General features: G+C 35.3%; 1 protein-coding gene across 2 annotated transcripts in view; it reads left to right on the top strand.

The window, feature by feature from the left end:
* Positions 1-21,187, top strand: part of Ngly1 (N-glycanase 1) — a 45,680-nt gene extending 24,493 nt beyond the window's left edge. The window contains exons 5-12 of one of the 2 annotated variants that reach the window (XM_048355969.1): positions 433-652; positions 3,515-3,636; positions 4,903-5,048; positions 6,962-7,072; positions 7,970-8,134; positions 12,649-12,834; positions 19,325-19,502; positions 20,310-21,187. In XM_048355969.1, coding sequence (XP_048211926.1) covers positions 433-652; positions 3,515-3,636; positions 4,903-5,048; positions 6,962-7,072; positions 7,970-8,134; positions 12,649-12,834; positions 19,325-19,502; positions 20,310-20,485 — 1,304 coding nt within the window. In that variant the 3' untranslated portion in view covers positions 20,486-21,187. The remainder of the gene's footprint in view (positions 1-432; positions 653-3,514; positions 3,637-4,902; positions 5,049-6,961; positions 7,073-7,969; positions 8,135-12,648; positions 12,835-19,324; positions 19,503-20,309) is intronic. The other variant, XM_048355970.1, reaches the window with a different exon arrangement.
* Positions 21,188-21,427: the final 240 nt, after the last annotated feature.

The raw sequence follows: 21,427 nt of genomic DNA, 5'->3' as shown, positions 1-21,427 counted from the left end.
TGTGTGTGTGTGTGTGTGTGTGTGTGTGTGTGTGTGTCAGCCAGCTCTTTCTCTGTATACATTTAAAAAAATTTTAATTGTTTTCGGTTTGGTCAAGTTGTGATTCTTAAGAACTTCATTTTGTAATACAAGTTTAGAATTGAATTTTTTTAAGTCAGTAGACTGCAAGTAAAAATCCTAGGTGATTTTAAATAAATTATGCAGATTTTCCACTTACAGGAAATAGGTGCCCCCAAGTTCATACTTGGATCATTTGTTTCAATCTAGTTCACAATCTAGTAATTAGCAGTTCTTTGTTGAACTTTGTTTGGGAAAACTTCTCTACCTTATGTTTTGATATATCAGCTCCTACTTTGAGAACAAAATATGTGTAGATAATTTTAGATTTGGTTAGCTTTAAGTCTCACTTTGGTTCTCTTTTAACTTCCTCAGGTTCTAATATCAGTGATGAGGATTTCCTTTTGCTGGAGCTTCTACACTGGTTTAAAGAGGAATTTTTTCACTGGGTGAATAACGTCTTATGCAGCAAATGTGGTGGAGAAACTAGGTCTAGAGAGAAATTATTGCCCAATGATGATGAACTGAAGTGGGGTGCAACCAGCGTAGAAGATCATTACTGTGACACATGCCAGTTCAGCAATCGGTTTCCAAGGTGGGTTCCTGGAAAGGAATCAAAGCAATCTCTGAATTGAATGGTTGGAAATTAATTTTTATTAAATTAACTTCTAGTTTCATTTTAATTCTTAGAAATCAATTTCTCTAGAACGGAAGTATGTAACCTATGCCTGGTAGGCTTAATCCAGCTACATTCTAGTTTTGTAAATAATGTTTTATTATAACACACCCGTGTAGGTTTGTTTATTTAGGATCTGTTTTCAGTTTGTTGTAATGGAGGTGAATATTGGTGGCAGATCATATTATCTGTAAAGCCTAAAATATTTACTGTCTATCCTTTTACAGGAAGTGTATTCACTCTTGTTCTAAAATGTACATTTTAAGTGAAATCATAGAATTTTTAAATTCTGCAAATATGTTTAAACATATTATTTAAATGTTATGGTAATGAGTACTGGTATATAATGCTGATCATTTTGATAGTAAATAACGTACTGTATTTAAAGTAATTATCAAGTAATATGGAAGATAAAAATACAGTGCAATGTGGCCATATTGTTTTCTTATAAAAAGAAGTTTTCTTTAATTAGGATTTTCTCATCACTTAGCATCTCTGCATTTTAAACTAAGGCAGTTTCAATTTACTTTTATATAGGCCTCTGTAGAGTTGCTTAATTGGCAATGCTTAGAAAAATTTGGTTATATTATCAAGCAAAGAAATACAATGTTTCTGAAAACCCTAATTTGTTGAGTTTAAGGACTCAGTTCTGTCCCTGATTTACAACTATCCCTATGCTATGCAGAATATAGTCCAAGCAGAATATAATATGCACTAATTATCTAAAACTAGTTGAAGCGTTTCTTTAACATTGTGTATATATGCAATTTAGTCCTATTCAAAGTTTTTCTAGGCAGTAGGATTTAGACTGGCAATGCAACGTGAAGTGACACAGGCTAACATAGATACTTAACATAAAATGTTATTTTTTGTCATTTTCTTGTTTTACTGTTACCTGTTCTCTGTATGCAGATATTTGGGGATGTTTTTGTGTTTGTTATCGTGGTGCTGGACTTATGCATAGTAGCCAATGAGCTATAATACCTCCAGCCCTAGATACTATTTATTAGTAGCCAAAAAGTGGTTCATTTTTTAAATTGTTACTTGGTGCTAGAGGTTCAACCTAGCTAGAGTCTGAGCATGCTAAACCACAACCTCTCATCTGATAGATTTCACTTTAATTGATATCTATAGTATTTATAAGAAGTAGAGGCAAGGGATGCTATAATTTATGCTTTTTTGAGTAGGGGTACTAGGGCTTGAACTCATGTCTTCCTTGCTCCTCAACCCCATACTTCCAGCAGCTTTTTCCTAGTTAAATAGAAATGAGATTCCAATGGACTCTTCTGCTTTGGGCTGGCTTTGAACTTATTTCTCATATCTTCATCTCTTGAGTATCCAGAATTACAGGCATCATCCCCCTGGGCTCAGCTATTATGCATTAATGTTGTAAATTTATACCTTTCTTTAATTACTTCTCTTTTGAAGTTCTAAATTTATTTAAACTTGTCTGGCAAGTTAAGTGAATTTAACTTCAGAATAAAATTATAATCAAAATGGTCATTATGGGCTGGGAATATTGCCTAGTGCCAAGAGTGCTTGCTTCAGAATGGTCATTGCAAATAGATGTTGAATTAAAATCAACTAAGGTAACATCTTTACCTGGTAGTTTTTTTTTTAATTGTTTACTATTTAAACACACTAATTTACCACTTATTAAAGTAATACTATTTTCTTAAGTACCTTTCCTAGAGAATCTGCCTCTCCCAAGATTTTTTTTTTTTTTTTTACAAATACCAGTTTAAATATAAGCTGCCTTCTTACTCTCATCTCACTAAATCCAACCTGTCATCTGGTTTGCATCACATTCTGCCATATAGTAAAATTATTGTGTAAACACATTGAAGGCAGTACCACTGTTATCAAAGATTCTAGTAGGATGTCTTGTTACAGTCTAGGTTCTCTCATCAAAATATTTTAAAATAGTTAAGAAATATGATTAAAGTATGATAGGTGAATTATGATAGATCCCAGAGCAGTTCATTATTCAAACCAAAAATCCACAAAGAAACTTCAGAACTAAATGATAGTACAAATCAAATGACTTCATAGATACCTAGAGTATTTCATCCAGCAGATTCATAATACACATTCTTCTCATTCAAAGCCCAGGGAACATTCCCCAAAAGAGATCATATTTAAAATCACAAAGCAGGCAAGTCTTAGTGAATATAAACAAATTGAAATAACCTTCTGTATTCTATCAGGCCACAATAGAATAAAGTTAGAACTCAACAACAATGAAACCTGTGGAAAATGGAGACTGTTGAATGATCAATTTGTCATTGAAGAAATAAGGGTAAAATCAAAAAGTTCCTACAAGCTAGTGGAAAGGAAATACAACCTACTACTAGAACCTTTGGAACATATATATCGAAGGTAGTGTACTAAGGGAAAAAGTTACAGCTATGAGTGCCTAACATAAAAAAAGAGAGATCTCATCCTAATGATGCACCACTGGATCACAGCAAAACAAGAACAAGACACTCAAAATTAGCAAACAGAAGGAAGGAATTAAGATTAGTGCAGCAGTTTATAAAATTGAAACTAAAATAAAACTATACAAAGAATCAATACAACAAAACCTGGTTCTTTGAAAAAACATCAATAATCCCCTTGCACATCTCACCAAGAGGAGGAGGGAGATGACCTAAATTAATAAAAATGGGTGGCAAAAATGGTACATCACAACAAATAGCTATGAATTATGATGGAAGTTTAGCATAAAGGTAAACTTGGATTTTGATCATGAATCAGTGTTGTCTTTGTTTTTTAAAATAGATATAACAACCCTGAGAAACTTTTGGAAACAAGATGTGGACGATGTGGCGAGTGGGCCAATTGCTTTACACTGTGCTGCCGAGCTTTAGGGTTTGAAGCTCGCTACGTTTGGGATTACACAGGTATATAATGCAGTGTGAGCAGAGAAGAGTAAGGCTTTATATTCCAATTTGGGTTTACAGTCTATAAGCCCATCATTTTTCCTTACATTCTGACCTTATCAGTCTGAGCTCCCATTTGCTTTCTATAAAATGTCAGTAATACCAACTTCACAGATTTTTTTCAAAGAAACTGCAAGATTTTTATTATATACTCAAGCACTGTGTCTAGTTCTTTGCGCTCTAGTTTCTTAGTTTTACTAGCAATTTACCATAGAACTTATAATAATGTTGTTTCTGTATAGTTAAGAACATACATAATAATGTGCTATACATATCCTTATTTCTAGAGGGGTTACTATAATATAGTAAACTTAAATTGCAGTATACAAAAACTTTTTTTAAAAAGCCCTATCTGTGTTGTCTTTATTTAAGAATGACATGCCAGGGCATGGTGACTAATATATCTATAATTGCATCACTTCTGAGGCTGAGGCAGGAGAATCAAGTGTTCAAGGCCATCCTGAGCTACACAGAAAGAGACTCTCTCCCTTCCAAAAAATGAAAGAAAAAAGAAATAACGCATATCTATATGTTAAAAAGTCATTTTCCTTGTTAGAGTTGTTTTATTTGTGATCCTATTGTCTTGTTAGAATCAGGTAAAACCTCAGTTAATAGTCTCCTGCATTCAAGTCTAGACCATCCTGTTAGACCGGCTGTTTCTGGGGCTTAGGGTCCACAGAGATATTTCAGCTTCCAAAAATAGCATTAATTCCTTCACATAGACAAAGCCTGATATTTTATGCTGTTATTTACACATTGATTTTTGTGTTTGTTTGTTTGTTTTTCTTTTTTGCCAGTCCTGGGGCTTGGACTCAGGGCCTGAGCACTGTCCCTGCCTTCTTTTTGCTCAAGGTTAGCACTCTGCCACTTGAGCCACAGCACCACTTCTGGCCGTTTTCTGTATATGTGGTGCTGGGGAATTGAACCCAGGGCTTCATGTATATGAGGCAAGCACTCTTGCCACTAGGCCATATCCCCAGCCCCTACACATTGTTTTTAACTAAGACTAAAACTACCTACATTTTCAAGAGTTACCAAGAGACAAAAATGAATGCAAATCTTTTAGAGTTGTGTAAATGCCACTAAGTATTTAGTCTTGTTAACTAAAATTTAAACATTACAAATTACTTTATATGATTCTTAGGAATTTGTATATAGTCACTGGAAGTCTAGTATTATAGACTTAACTTTTATTTCCTCCTTTTCCTTCTCATCTTATGTGAGTAGACCATGTTTGGACAGAAGTCTATTCTCCTTCTCAGCAGCGGTGGCTGCACTGTGATCCATGTGAAGATGTCTGTGACAAACCACTCCTTTATGAAATCGGATGGGGCAAGAAGCTTTCTTATATCATAGCATTTTCTAAAGACGAGGTAGGGCATAAGAGAAATAATTTTCTGAAAATAAAATAGAAATTTGTCTTGGCAGTGTTATGAGAGTATAACTGCCATATACTAAGTAAGCTGTACATATTTTCAATTCAAAGGTTAGTAAGCTTGCCATGAGTATAAACCTATGAGATCATTATTGTCTTCAGTATTCCTCTTTGCTTACCTGTTTTACCTGTTAAAAGCATTTAAGTTATTTTCAGTTTTTAATAATTTAAGCTGCTGTGAGCATTGGTGCAAAGTCTTTATATGGCATATACTTGCTTTTCTTTGCTTAATACCTAGGAATGGAATGGCTGGATCATATGGTAAGTGTACATACAACAAAAATTTTAAGAAACTGTTTTCCAAATGACAGTGCTATTTTACATTGTCACCAGCAGTAATTGAGAGTGTGAGCTTCTCCACATCCTGGCTAACATTAAGCAAGGTTTAACTTTAATTTAGCCCTTTTAATAGATGTAAAGTGATACCATATTTTTTCACTTGTATTTCCCAAGTGACAAATTATATCAAGCATTTCTTTAGTACTTATTTGCTATCCATATAATCCCTTTGACTTTCGTTTTTCCCATGGTGTGTTTTATTTTGTTTTTTACTGTTACTGTATAAGCCAATTAGCAAATACTTGCTTTGCAAAGATTGTTTTTCTATCTGTAGCTTTTCATATTTTTTATGTATATGTGTGTGTGCACATGCACACGCATGTACATGTGTGCATGTGCCATACTGGGACTTGAATTTGGGGCCTCAAGCTCTTGCTTAGTTTTCACTCAAGACTGGCACTTTACCACTTCAGCCACACCTCTATTTCTGTGTTTCTTGTTGGATACAGATGAGACTATCTTGGATTTCTCTGCCTGGTCTGACTTTGAACTATGATCCTCAGATCTCAGCTTCCTGAGTAGCTAGGTTTATAGGAATGAGCCTAGCAACTTTCCATGTTGTTAATGACCTGAAGAGGGGAAAAAAAATCTTTGAAGTCTAGTTTGCTACTTTATAGATTGTACCTTCTAATATTGTTTTTGGTTTTACATTTATTCTATGGTCTATTTTGAGTTAATTTTGTAAAAATTTTAATTTTAACATGAATAATGCATTCTAACATCATTTGTTGGAAAAATCCTTTTTCTATGAAATTCTTTAATTTTGTGGAATCAGATTTGTAGATAAATCAGATAGTCAATATTCTTACATTTCTTTATTATGGCATTTCTTGGAAGTCTATTCAAAAATGAGAAAAATAATCTCATTTCTTTCAGAAGACTTTCTTTTTTAAATTTTTTCTAAAAGAGTCCCACTATATAGTCTGTACTGGCCTATCTTAGGCTCTGAAGTGCTAGCTAGGATTATTGGCATATACTACATATACCTAATTTTTGTTTTTATTCATTTTGTGTGTTTGTGTAGTTCCACAAATGGAAGCCACATGCTAAAGAAGTCTTGTATCACTGAGTTATATCATCTGCCCTAGTTATTAAATTTCAAATAATAATTTTTCTGCTGGGCACTATGACACTTGCCTATAAGCCTGGCTACTTAATAGATTGAAAATCTGAAGATCACAGTTCAAAGCCAGCCTGTATAGAAAAATCCACTTAAAACTACATCTTCAAATAACCAGCAAAAATGCTAACTAGAAGTATGCTTCCAGGGGTAGAGTACCAACTATAAGAAAAAAACTAAGAATCTGAGGCCCTGAGTTCAAGGTCCAGCCCTGGCGCGCACACACACACACACACACATACACACACACACACAATCCCACAAAACAACAACCAGAAAAATCTAGACTTTTAAAAATTTCATTTAAAGAACTGCATATGTTGTAGATATTTATCATATAAAGGTTGAGGGTTATAATCTTGTTAAATTTTGTATTCTGTAATTGGTTTCAGGTAGTTGATGTCACTTGGCGATATTCTTGTAAACACGAAGAGGTGATCTCTAGGAGAACTGAGGTCAAAGAAGACTTGCTTCGAGAAACTATTAATGGGATTAATAAGCAGGTATGAAATGCCTAGTTGTCATTTAAATAATATTTATTTTTTAAGTATGAAATGTCATATTTCTTAAAGTTGGGTGAAATAAAAATCAAATATTTATAGTACTTGACCTAAGTAAGATGGCACATACCTTATTTCTAAGTTGTCCTTTGGAGATCCCAACCTGGAATACTTGCTAGATCTCCCTGCCTTAGAAGATTCTAGATTCCAGCTTATTTTCTTCTCTACTGTTTGATATGATAAGAGTCTGTGCGTGTAGAGTTTTGTTTGTTTGTTCATTTAGTTATTTTTCCCCCAGTAGTGCCAGGCTTGAACTCAAGACCTGAACTCTTGCTAGCTTTCTTGCTCATAGCTGATAGTCTACCACCTTAGCCACACCTTCAGTCTGACTTTTTACTGGCTATTGGAGATGGAGCCTCTTAGACTTTTCTGCCCAGACTGACTTGAAACAATAATATTCTGTGTAATTTAGTACTAAAGTCATGAGCCAAGGTACCTAAAACTTAGCTCTGTTTCATTCAGCACTTCAGTTGCCATTTTGTGGTTTGCCTTTCAGCCTTCATTCTCATACCACTTAATTCCAATTGGCCAATGTCTAGAGGGGAGAAAAGATGCAGAGTGTGTGTGTGTGTGTGTGTGTGTGCGCACATGTGTGTGCACGTGCATGTGTGTGTGTGTAGATGCTACTTTCACTTTAAAATTAGAGAACTAAATGGCTTGGAGCATTAAGAATAGATAAATTGATTTCTCAACATAAAATGTATAAAATTAATGTTTTTATTTTTTAAATGCTGTTGAAGTAAAATTGCTTCTTTCAAGACCTCTTAAAATGCAAATGCTTTAAGTATATTTTGCTTAGGCATATACTTATACATTTCTATATTCTTTATCTAATTGCAGAGACAGCTATCTTTGTCAGAAAATAGAAGAAAAGAACTTCTCCACAGGATAATTGTAGAGCTTGTTGAATTTATATCCCCCAAAACCCCTAAGCCTGGAGAGCTTGGTGGAAGAGTATCTGGATCAGTGGCTTGGAGAGTAGCTCGAGGAGAAATGGGTCTAGAGGTATTTGGTTTATTTTACTAACCCTTGTAGTTTTTCTTACTATCTTGCTCCTTCCTATGCTGTACTCATTGCTCACAGAAAATATAGTTAACTTTACAGAGCAATTGTTTAAAAATACAGATATCAGGAAGAATGTACCAGTAAATGATTGACAAATTGAAGTCACATAAAAGTCTTGGCCAAGTATTTTTTTAATTTGTAGGGTAATTTTATTTCATTTGCTTTTATTCTTTTTTTAAAAAAAGTTCTCTACAAAGGACGTGCCATTTAACAAAGCAGTTTATGAATGCAATGCATATTGATCAGTGTCACCCCTCCAACATTCCGCACCCTCTTTCCACCTACGCCTTTCCCTTTCCTTAATTTTACACTATGTACAGTGAAGTCTTCACTGTATTCTTTCCCTTTCTCCCATTCATTCATAATTCATTTGTAACCACTTGCATATCACCCAACTTGTTTACTTACAGACTTATGGATACACTCTATGTACCACAAATGAGGGAAACCATGCAACCAGTTTCTCTGGGTCTGGCTTACTTCACTTAATATCATTTTTGCCAAGCCTTTCCATTTCCTTATGAAGGGTACAATACAATTTTTAATAAATGAATAAAATTCCATATTTTCTCTCTCTCTCTTTCTCTCTCTCTCTCTCTCTCTACCCCCCCCCCATATATACATTTTCTTGATCCATTCATCCATTCCCAGGGGCTTCTGGGCTGATTCCATATCTTGACTATGGTAACTATTGCTGTAGTGAACATGGTTGTACTGCTGGCTTTACTGTAACTGTGTGAGTGGGATTGCTGGGTCATGGGATAGTTCTATGCTTAGTTTTTAGGGGAGCTTTCATATTACTTTTCAGTGTTTAAACAAGTTTACATTCACAACCAACAGTATATTAGAGCTCTCTTTTGACCATGGCCTTACCACACCATTTGTGGGATTTTTCTATTTGCCCTTTCTAGCACAGGAATTTTTTTACTTAAGAATTTATGGGAAAATGCACACATTTGTTAGCATGCTTTTTAGTGAATTTTTAAATTTTAATAACCATACAGTCAGTAACCAGAATAAGAAATGGAACACCAGAACCCCAGAAACAAGCACAAGTTCCTTTCCAGTCATTATCTCCTGCTGGCTTCTAATATCATATCTCAGTAATTTTGCCTATTTCTGAGTTTTTTATAAATTAAACCACATAGCTTATATTTTGTGTATTGCTTTTTTCACGTTATATTAGTGAGACTCATACATGTTTTAATATTTACAATGTATTTATCCTTATTGTTGTGTAATAATCCATTGTGGAATGTATTATAGTTTATACAATTTGCATTAATGGACATTTGCATTATTTCTAGGTTTCAGCTGTTTAAAATTTTGCTGCTGAATATCTTACATATTTCTGTTGAGTAAATATTTGACTATATTATATGTTTCTGTTGAGTAAATATCTAGAATTGGAATTTCTAGGTTTAATAGAATACCAGTATATTTAGACTTAGTAGGTATTGTCAAGCGGTTTTCCTGAATAATTGTGTCAAGTTCACACTCTGACTAGCAGTGTAAACTGCTAGCTTATGGAAAAGATGATTTTCCACCAACACTTGGCATTATTTGCTTTTTTTATTTTTAGCAGTTCTGGTGGTATGCAGTGCTGTTGCAATTTTGACCTGCATTTTTGTAGTGGTTAATGAACATAAGGACCTCTTTAAACTTTTGGATATCCTATTTTTGGGAAGTACCCACTCTGGTCTTTTGGACAAGATTTTAATGTATAAGAACTTTGCATAGTTTATGAAGTACTGTGGAAATAATAGAGAATTTGAGTAATTCAGATTGTGAAAGTTTGTATATCTTTACAACACTAGAAATGTAATTTCTGTAGTTACCCCTGTAGTTAGGGTACAGGTGAAAGCCAGCGTGCTATTAAGCCAGGCTTATTATAATGTAATACAAGCCTACCTCCTGCCTTAGGGAGCATGAAGGTGAATTGCTGGAGAGCACTGTAGATATCTACTGAAGTAGGTAATAAAAAAATGTGTGAAAGGAAAATAACCCATCTTGTATTTGTATCAAGCACTTATAAGCAAATTAAAGTTGTGCCTCTACTTTTCCTAAATCTGCTATTGTTGCAACTCTTTTCTCTACTGAAGAAATATGTTCAAAAGGACTGAATTGTCCTCAATAAGTTTTACATTTTTTAAATTGATTCCATCATCTCTAGCAGGCAGGCAGAAGTGTTGGTTCAGCCATAGAATTGAAAAATCTAAACTCAACAAATAATTCAAATCACTGCTGATGCAATACAAGTTACAAGTATAAATCTAAATGAAGCAGTTAGAAGGAACTAATTTAATCCACAGCTGTGTTCAATTTAAAGCATGGATATTTTTTTAGGTCTTCATTTTCTTTTTATGGGTGGTTGTACTTCCTTTTAAATGGCATGTAAATTGATTAAACTTTAAAAATATGAATTGGGTCATATACCCAGATTGTTTTCCCCTTTTGAAAATGCTTAAAAATTCTCAATTGCTGGGGACATCTTAGAACCATGAATTTAGAAATTGTTTTCCCCCTTTAGAAATTGATGTTTTTAAAGTAAATAGAAAAATGTTCATCTTTTTAAAAAAAAGGTGGAAATTAAATCTTGTACTCATTTGGGAAAAGAAGAAAAAAGTGTTAATACTATCTCCAGCAACAATTTAGTCTTAATCTTAGTTTAAAAATATTTTTTGTAGGCCTAGAATTGCCTACCCTTCTACTGCCATACTTGGGAGCCTTAAAGCAGAGGAAGATTGAGAGTTCAAAGCTAGCTTGAGCTACATAGTGTCTTTAAAATGTACTGCTTTTCCCTTTATAGTTACCTGTTATAAAGTGGTAGCTAATTCTTTAAGTATTGTTTCCTTATGTTTTGCATTGTTTTGTGAAATATCATTGATTAAAAACTTAAGGAGGGGGAAGACAGACGCTGTGGATTTAATCCAACACCACAAGGAGGGGTTGGGGGGGGGACGGGGAGGGGAAAACAGGCAGGGAGTGAGGGGGGAGGGAGGGCTTAGGATGTGTTAATATATTTAAAATAAATAAAATAGAAAAATAAAATAAATAAAGTTTTTACCATTTTTGACAGGAATATTCACACATTCTACTAAAGAATTACCTTCTCTTTCATATATTTTGTGCTACTATTTGAAAATGCTGACAGTCAAGAGACATATACGTTAATTTTTCTTGTGTTTAAGATCTTTTATTTTCATTGGTTCTTGTACATTTGAAGTTTTTATATATTTTTAATACCTACAACCCAAAATTTAACAAAACAACTTTGCCTTCTACCCTGATTAGTAAGTAAATACTACACATCAAGATGCTGACACAGATAAATGGTTCCTGGAAGTAGATGATTTTGCCTTTCAGGGGTTCTCTGGCAGTGTTTGGAGGTATTCTAGTTGGGAGATATGAATCTATCTAGCATGAATTTATTTTGGACTAGAATACAAAAACTGCCTAGAATTTTAAGGTAAAATATGATCTTTCATAGTAATTTTCACACAGAGAAGTCTGTTTTAAGCCTAAGCTCTAAGGTATTCTCTTACCTCAGAGTATTCAGGAAAGTACAATCTGGTGCAAAAGCTGTAGATTAGAAATGAGAATGAATGAAGTTTATGTACATTAGGAAGAATACCATTCAAGGGCTGGGAATATGGCCTAGTGGCAAGAGTGCTTGCCTCGTATACATGAAGCCCTAGGTTCAATTCCTCGGCACCACATATATAGAAAATGGCCAGAAGTGGCACTTTGGCTCAAGTGGCAGAGTGCTAGCCTTGAGCAAAAGGAAGCCAGGGACAATGCTCAGGCCTGGAGTTCAAGTCCCAGGACTAGGGGGAATAAAAAAGAATACCATTCGAGACAGGAAAGCAGCCCAGGGCCTTGAATCAGGAACTAGCTGAACTTTTTTGAGAAAGCAAAGAAAGAGTGATATAGTGGAAACATAAAAATGAAAAGGAGGAGTGACATGGCATTTAGTTGGAAATAGACAGGGGCCAGATCATTTAGGGACTGTGAGCTTTGGTAATAAAAGTCAGTTGAGTTAAGCAAGAAAAAGACATATCCTCGTTTATTGTTTTAGACGTTGATTTCCATATCTCTGGAGTAGTAGAGTACAGGCACAAGAAGTTAAGAATTAAAAGATGAGAGTCAACTTTCAAAAGAGAGGCTGTTGCAGTGCAAATAAATGGATGTTGTAGTAGTGGAAATAAAGAAAAATGAACAGATTCAAAAGGATCACCCAATCATAAAAATTAAGTCAGTGCTGATACCTTTTCTCCAGTAATGCCTGGCATTATATTGGCATCATAGCTTACTTAAACAAAATGTTTTCTGGAGTTTCCACTAGCACAATTGTTTTTCGTTTCAAATTGAAAGTGTCTTTTACAACTATAGCTGTTCCTCTGTGTCTAGTGTTATTTACAATGTTCTAAAACTAATCCTTCTTTCTTTTTAAGAGAAAGGAAATCCTGTTCATTCCCTCTGAAAATGAGAAGATATCTAAACATTTCCATCTTTGCTACAATATTGTGAAAAACCATTATGTCCGAGTTTCAAATAATAATCAAACTATTTCTGGATGGGAGAATGGTCTGTGGAAAATGGAATCCGTATTCAGGAAAGTTGAAACAGACTGGAACATGGTAACTTAATTCATGAAACTGTTTAAAACTTCTGTCCTTGTTTAAACAAACATAGATTGGCTCCATTTGCCAGTTGTATATAGTATGAAAGCATAAATTCAAACTGGTTTTAGTTATCCTTCAACTTGGTGAAGAAACTCCTGTCCTAGGATATATAATCAAACTACTCTAGAGTCAGGCACAGGAGGCTAAATCTGAGGATGAAGGTTCAAACCCTGCCCAGGCAGAAAAGTCCATGAGACTCTATTTCAGTTAACACCAAAAAAGCCAGAAGTGAAGCTGTGGCTCAGGTGGGAGAGCTCTAAATGAAAAAACTAAGGAACAACATCTAGGCCCAATAACAGCATACAAAAAAGCATACCAGAAAATGTTGCATGTATATCAAGGAAACATCTGTTGTAATCATAGAGCCAGAATTCAAGTCTTTCTTGGGAACAAACATCAAATAACCAATCCCTGTGATTTTTTTGGTAATTAATTTTAAAATATATTGATATTTAGTTACATACTGATAAATGACTACTAAATGTAATCTGTTAAGGAAAATAATAGACTCAGTATACCAGGTTTAGAAAACTAGCCATATAAAAGTTTTATATGATAAGGACAGGAGTAGCAATCACTCCTCTTTGCCCTAAAAAATTTAATTAATTAATAGGAGTGAGCAGCAATCAATCCTCTTTGCCCTAAGAAACGAAATGAATGGATGAGTGAATGGAAGCCAGGACCATAGACCATAGTAGTTCACTTTTACCAGTACCAAGTTGCATGTTGTGTTCACATTATCAGAACAAGTGATAACTTGTTACTTTTAAACTTCCCTACTCCTAAAAACATTATAAATTCAGAGCTCTTCTCATGAACACAGTAAATTGGACTGTATTGATGATAGACACTTGTCATAGAAGTTGATTAATGTATAGGGACCTTTTAAATTAACTTGATAATTATTTGAGGAGTAAGTCAGGTTGTTCTTGTAAGACTACTGGACACATTAGAAAAGTGAGTCAGTTAGTTTACAGCTGTGTGTATGAGCATTTTCTGAATGCTGCCACTACAAAAGACATAAAAATGTCTCTGCTCTTAATATATTAAATTCATATATTAGACATTATTTAAACTAGATATTTCTACTGAGCCATATAAATGTCTAAATTAAATTTAATAGTCTAAATCACGTTAACAATAAAATTAAATCTAAAAAAATTAATAACTCTTAAAACTTCTTATGTTAAACCAAAAATTATTTTAAGATTATTAAAATTGTAAGTTTGGGTATTTAACTACAGAAATGCATAAATATAAAATTTTAAATTTTAGTGTTCATATATCTGTAATTGATTCTGTAATCTACAGTTCATGAGCAAGCATGAACATCTTCTAGAAACTATCCTTAACCTAAAAATTCCTCTAAAAGAAAGCAGGATGAATTAGACATACTATTTACTCAGTAACTAGTCTGTACTTGGTGAATTGAAGAAAATGCATATATTCCTAGCCAGTAGTAGCGGAAGAAATAATGATGTGTTGCAGATTATGTGACATGCTGAGAAGCAAGGCTACATTGTGGTGTATTTCTTCTTTGTCATTTGTTCATAAGCAGACATTTTCTGAGTGCCTGTTGTATTCTCAGCTGCTTGAATAAAACGATAGAAGATGTGGTTCCTGCCCTCACCATGTAACAGCTACATAAACAGCCATATTAGCGGCCATGCACAGTGCTGTAATACAGATATCACCACATTGCTATGGCAACACTCAAGTGGGAGGCATTAGCTTTGGCTGTGTGACTTGGGCAAACCTCCACAAAGCAGGCAGCATTTGAGCTGGACACTGAAGTATGAGTAGGTGTTTGCCAGGCAAGGAAGCGGCAGGAAAAAAAGCATGAAGTATATGGCATATTTTGATATTTCTAAATAGAACATTGTTGCCCAAAGGGTGGTTTTATGAGCAGGAGTTAAATATGTAAATAAGATGCAAAGGCCATTAAATAGAAAACAAACCACTATTCAAGAAAAGCTTGTGACTTGATACTCCTTTTTGAGAGGTACTATTTTTTAAAAGTTGAATGTATCTGTTTCTAGCTACAATATTTAGCACTTGTAGAAAGCAATATCCCAAAAGTAATAATTGTTTCAGTTTGCTTGTATATTCCATTTAAACCCTACTTCTAGTAGTTCTTTATTGCATAGCCCAATTAAGAATTCTTTAGCTCTGTTGAATAGTAGACCTCCTATTTCTTTAGTGATCTCCAACTTTATGTCATGACAGAGCACATACAGCCTGCTCTCAAATTTATTTTTATTTTTTGGTCCCTCATGGGCTTGAACTCTGGACCTGAGCACTGTCCCTGAGCTTTTTCTCTCAAGTCTAACGCTCACCTTCTTTGAACCACAGCTCCACTTCCAGTTTTCTATTGGTTAGAAATAAGTCTCACTTCGGGCTGGGGATATAGCCTAGTGGCAAGAGTGCCTGCCTCGGATACACGAGGCCCTAGGTTCGATTCCCCAGCACCACATATACAGAAAACGGCCAGAAGCGGCGCTGTGGCTCAAGTGGCAGAGTGCTAGCCTTGAGCGGGAAGAAGCCAGGACAGTGCTCAGGCCCTGAGTCCAAGGCCCAGGACTGGCCAAAAAAAAAAAAAAAAGAAATAAGTCTCACTAACTTTCCTGCCCAGGCTGGCTTCAAACCATGATCCTCATATCTTACTCTCCTGAGTAGCTAGGATTACAGGCAGGAGCCACAGTGCCAGCAATTTCTTTTTTTCATTTTAGTACTAGAACTGGGAGCTTTAACTGAGGGCCTCAGGCTCTTGCTCAGTTTTCTTGCTTAAGGCTGCTGCCCTATCACTTGAGCCATACCTCTCCAATCTGGCTTTTTGCCAGTTGGACATGGATTGTCTCAGACTTTCCTGCCCAGCTGGTTTTGAACCACCGTCCTTCAGTCTCAGCCTTCTAGTAGCTAAGACTACAGGTATGAGCCCCTGGCACAGCCTGATCTTGGATTCTTAAAACAGATTCTTCTCAAAGAGTTATATTACTGTTATATTGCTCAGCAAATACATTGTTACTTGAACCAACTAGCCAAGTCAGGATGACCTGTGCATTTGGGGGGTGTAGTGAAAATCGTAATAAAAGTGGTTCATGACTTGTTTTCTCCCTCTGTCTGCCCCTGCCTGGGGCTTTTCAAAGGCATTCTCCATTCTGTGGCTAGAGAAATGGTTTCAAAACCTCATTTGTTACTGTGAATACACCTCTAAGTCTTTACAGAGGGACCTTGTCATCTCTGGGCTTGTCTTGTTTCCTGCATTGCAGTTGCTCTGCCCCCTGCCTTTCCACAGAGCGTCCTCTATTTTCTTTTCCTTAGACTCACTTATCCTCAGACTGAACTTAAGCTGCTCTCCCTCCAGTCCTATCTAACTGAATCCATCTCCCTCTATAGATTTCATTGCCCAGGTTCCTCTGCTTTGTGATATACATTCAATGGACATGTATGAATAGATTCTCTCTTCCCTTCTAGAGTGCATACACTCCTCAAGCAGAAACCTACTTTATCATTCTCCACTCATTTCTCATGTGTCTAGTAGTGTCTAATATATAATCAGTACTGTAGAAGTGATTATGTATTACAGTATAATCCTTAGTAAAAATGTAAAAACAATAATTGAATGTATGTGACATCATTCTGTGCCACCCTAGGGCTTTGGAGAATATTATAGATACCTTGTTTTGTCCACAGTATTCCCTGGATACTCTTTGGATCTTTTGATTTCAGTTTTATTGCTGCATTTGTCACTTAGAGCCATTGTTGCACTTTGTGATGCATGATATTATGTCAGTAATTTAACCATTCAGCAGGCACACATTATAAACATTGTGCTTGGCAGTCAAGATGGAGTGACCTAAGGGGCAAGCCTCAAAGTACTCATGATGAGTATAAGAAAAATACTTGTGGTTCAAGTTTAGATTAGTAGAGTCATTTTTAAACAATATGACGTATATGAATATGATGCAGAAAGAGGGAGGAAAAGGAAGAGCCTCTGCCATCCTGAGTCAGTAGTCCTTGCAGAAGAAAAAGTATCTCAGCTTTTATAAGAGGAGCGCTCCCCTCAGCTCAGCTGAAGACAGATGTGGAAGAAGAGAGAATGGAGGCATGAGAAACAGCGTGTGCAAAAGCACTGAGGTTAGAAATATCTAGTATCTTCATGGAAGAATGAGCAGTAGAGGAGATATGGACAAGGGTAACAGGAAATGAAATACAATTGTCAGGACTGTGCGGCAGAAAGACATAGTGGAACAGATTCTCTGAAGAGAGAGTTCTTCCAAAGACAATAATGGAGTAACTCAGAATTGAAGCATAGAACGATCTGAATACAGTAGGAATGAAAATGGATTTATGTTGAATTTCAGTGATAAAATGAAATAACCAAAAGTAATCATATTCATGAGCAATATCAATTTACCAGTATTGAATTAAAATCCCTCACTCTCCTGGTATCTAGAAATGAGTGACTGCAGGATGCCTTCTATGTGGTGAACTTAATTAAAATGAATCTTAGCAGAAGAGTAATTTTAAGAGAACCACTTTAAATTTAAAGAAGCACTTCAAACAAGCACTAAAAACCAAACCTTCAGGAAATTAGTTACCTGACATGTAGTAATCAAAACTCTATTCAAAGACTTTCTCTGTAAAATAAAGAAGCTGACATGCAAATAGTTCTGTCTTGAAATGAATAGTTACAGACAAAACCCAGAGGGCAAGTTTTATCTGTATGTATTATAAATAGTTTAGACCTTTCGTTAGAAACACATTAATCTCATTCTCACCAAGAGGTGAGAACCAGTGATAGGGGTGGTAGTTTTTCCTTCCTTCTCCACGATTTCTGATTTTACTAGCTTTCTTGCTAAGGTAAGAGAGAAACTCCCACTTATAACATAGACCCACAGATTGGAAAATTAAGCATATAAAAATGCGCACAATAGCTGCTTGGTTCATGCCTATAATCCTAGCTACCTAGGAGGCTGAGATCTGAAAATCATAGTTCAGAGCCAGCCCAAGCAGGAACGTGCGATTCTTATCTCCAATTAACCACCAGAAAACCAGAAGTGGCTCTGTGGCTCAAAGGGGATAGAACCCTAGCTTTAAGCAAAAGAGCTCAGGGATAGCACCCAGGCCCAGAGTTCACACTCTATGACCAATCAAAAAAAATGCACACATTAAATTTAGGAGTTTTAAAAGCCACTAGGCAAAAACAAAAACCCACATATGTTAGGAAATTAGGAATGTTTGATATTTTATATTTATTTAACTTGGAGGAAAACAAGTATAGCAGTTGCTGAGTTTCTCACCTGTTGAGTAAAGACTGGAACATAGAATACTTATTTTCATAGCAAGTGTGTTATTATGGTACTTTTCAAAGATGTGCACTAGAATTAAGAGTGAAGTTAAATAAGTTCCTTGAAAAATTGAGTCTGGAATAGGCACATTTTAAAACTTACTATTTCTTGAAGCCTTCTTTATGAATCCAGAAATTGTGCCCCCCAGAGAGCTTATGATTTGGTTAAAGTTAGATAACCCAAATGAGACAGTTACATTTAGATGAGGAAGTGTTGACAGGTTGGGATAGGATGAAATTATAGAGGACCTTGAAAACCAGTGGTTGAGACATAAGGCAGGAGCCAGGTACTTGAATGACATCCTACACAGGCAGATATCTTAAAGGACATAGAATTTTTAAAATGTTAAAATGGTCAAATTAGAATTGATCAATGTTAGGCAGTTAATCTTAACTAGGTGTAAGTACAGCATAAGTGAGGAAAGGAATCTCTGCCAAGATGTTTCAAAGATATCCATAGATTTTTAAGATGGTAAATTGGAGATTTTTAGGATGGTAATTGAAGAGAGCTTTTCATGTCAACACATGGAGGAGAAGGGGACAAGCTGGAAGCAGCCAGAATACTTAGGTTCCTTCTAATCATATATTTTTTAAGTGGAAAGAGCTGTTAAGGAAGAAACCAGCACTATACTAGCGAGAGGGGCACAGATGTTGTCTTTTAAATAAAGCGGTGGCTGAGTGTCTTCTGATGTAGTCTATAGCTTGCCTCACTCTAGGAAAGCTCATATGAAAATCTAGACTTAGGAGGTAACTTAAGAGATGCAAAAGGATCCTTCATTTCCAGCACGATTCCTCTTAACACTCATTTTAAGTAGTTGTATTTCTTAATTTAAAAGATTGTGATTTACCAGTATTTGATTAGCATGGAATTCTAAAAGTTAGGACTGCACCAATGGAGTACTTGCATTTTAGTAACTTTTTTCCAGACAAAAAGATACTACAGGAAAAGTTGCCAAAGAAATGTTTAATGTTAGTAATCTTATTGTTAATAGAGAAACTTATTCTTTACTAACCTTGCCTAGTGCCCTCTGACCAACTTTTCACTGTTCTCTACACTACTTAATGGTTCTGACAATTCTTCCCCCTATTTTATAGGTATATTTGGCTCGGAAGGAAGGATCACCTTCTGCTTATATTTCCTGGAAGTTTGAGTGTGGCTCAGTTGGTCTAAAAATAGATAGCATTTCCATCAGAGCAAGTAGTCAAACATTTGAGAGTGGAGCAATAAGGTGGAAGCTGCGAGCTGACACTACACAAATAGACCTGACAGGAGGTAAGCATTTGACTGGAGAATTCATCCTAAAGCATTTATTTACCACTCTGGAGACTGCTTGTACTTATTTGAGATGCAACTCTTGACATTTTCATACCAGAGAGTTATTCATACCATTTTGGTTAAAAAAATATCTGTCTGTCTCTGTTTTATTAGCATACATGAGTTGCATGAGAGGAGTTTCATTGTTATATATCCAAACATGAATGCAAGGTTTCCCAGTCAAACTCACTGTCCCCATCATTCTCTCTTAACCCCCACTTCTTAAAACAATTTTAACAGGCTTATTGTTTTATTATCATTCATGAAAATGTACTACTCCAGTAAATTTGGCAAAAATATTTTTAAATAATTAACTACTTAACCTTATGATTTATTATTATTAATTATTATTTGTGCCAGTCCTAGGGCTTGAACTCAGGGCCAAGTGCTGTCCCTGAGTTATTTTTTTGTTTGCTTTGTTTTGTTTTTTTTGCTCAAGGCTAGCATTCTGCCACTTGAACCACAGCTCCACTTCTGGCTTTTTTTGGTAGTTAATTGGAGATAGGAATTTTTCAGGCTTTCCTATCCAGGCTGGCTTCAAACCACAATTTTCAGATCTCAGTCCCCTGAGTAGTTAGGATTCAGGCTTGAGCTACCAGCACTTGGCTATTTTTTTATTTCAAAAGATGTATCTCTTCCATATGCATATGTTTTTAACAGAGTGGTTTTTATTTACAAGTCAGTCTATAGCAAATGTGTTCCCAAACTATCTCTTTATGCTTTTTAAGTTGCCACAAACAGTGTGCAAACTGTTCTTTTCGACAGATAAAAGTCTTCGCTCCTATGAGGATTTTTCTGGTGCCACTGAAGTTATTTTGGAAGCAGAGCTGAGCAAAGGAGATGGTGGTGCTGCTTGGCAACATACCCAGCTGTTTCGACAGAGCTTAAATGAACAAGAAGAGAATGGTTTGGAGATAATCATAAAGTTCAGTGAACTCTGATAGCCTGACCATTCTAGAAAAGCAGGCGTTAATCAAGGACTTATCATGCAAACTTGTCTGAATTCAGTGCATGCTCATTTGGCAAGTTACCACCCTGTGCCGCGTATTTCTTTTGCTAGCTATCCATCATGTATCCCTCATTAAAATATATCTCTATACTGTGAACCATAATGAATCTTGGATTGAAAACTCCCTGCCATGTATGACTGTAATTCAGTATAAAGTCTCTTGTTCCCATATGATTCTAATTCAAATAGTTTTTGAGAAAATGATGGTGTTCATGACTATGCTGTTCATAATTATGGTAAAATCTTGGGCTAACAGTAAATTAACATTTTCTGTCAGACATTGTCTTTATAAGTAGTTGAATTAGATTTTCTTAAGGTTTTTAAGTTTTAATAAATGTGCTTAGTGCAGTATCTTATAAGTTATATAATGCATGAAAATTTTTATGATTGTAAATATAGTTATTAAAGAAATAAAAACTTATTTTGCCTTACACCTTTTTAGTGGTTACTTTGGATAAATACAAACCTATGTTATATGTCCTAAGCATTTAATAAACAAGTTATGAAAACATTTAATATTGGCAGTATTAATTCAAAGATACATTGTAAGTTCCATAGTTGTGAACACTTGAAATGCTTTACATTTAAGTTGTAAACTACCTCATTGAATAAAATATTTATGATTTTGAACCTATGTTCACTCTGTTACACAGTATTTTATCAACAATACCAAGAGGGGATTTTTTTTTCCAGCTTCCAAATTACCTCCAGCAACTTTAATGAGCATTTATTAGGCAGTATGTGTGTGCAAAGCATGTGACGGCACTGTGGAAAAGTAGTAAAGAAGACACTGCCAGCCTCTAGACATTCCCAACTCTTTCTAAGGAAAGAGTATTGTCTTCCTGTGCAACTCTGTAGAGCATGGTGGATGTTA

This window comes from Perognathus longimembris, chromosome 10 (genome assembly GCF_023159225.1).
Source record: "Perognathus longimembris pacificus isolate PPM17 chromosome 10, ASM2315922v1, whole genome shotgun sequence".
NCBI classification, from domain to species: Eukaryota; Metazoa; Chordata; class Mammalia; order Rodentia; family Heteromyidae; genus Perognathus; species Perognathus longimembris.
The sequence above is the reverse complement of the archived record's forward strand: the minus strand, read 5'-3'. Positions and strand labels throughout refer to the sequence as shown.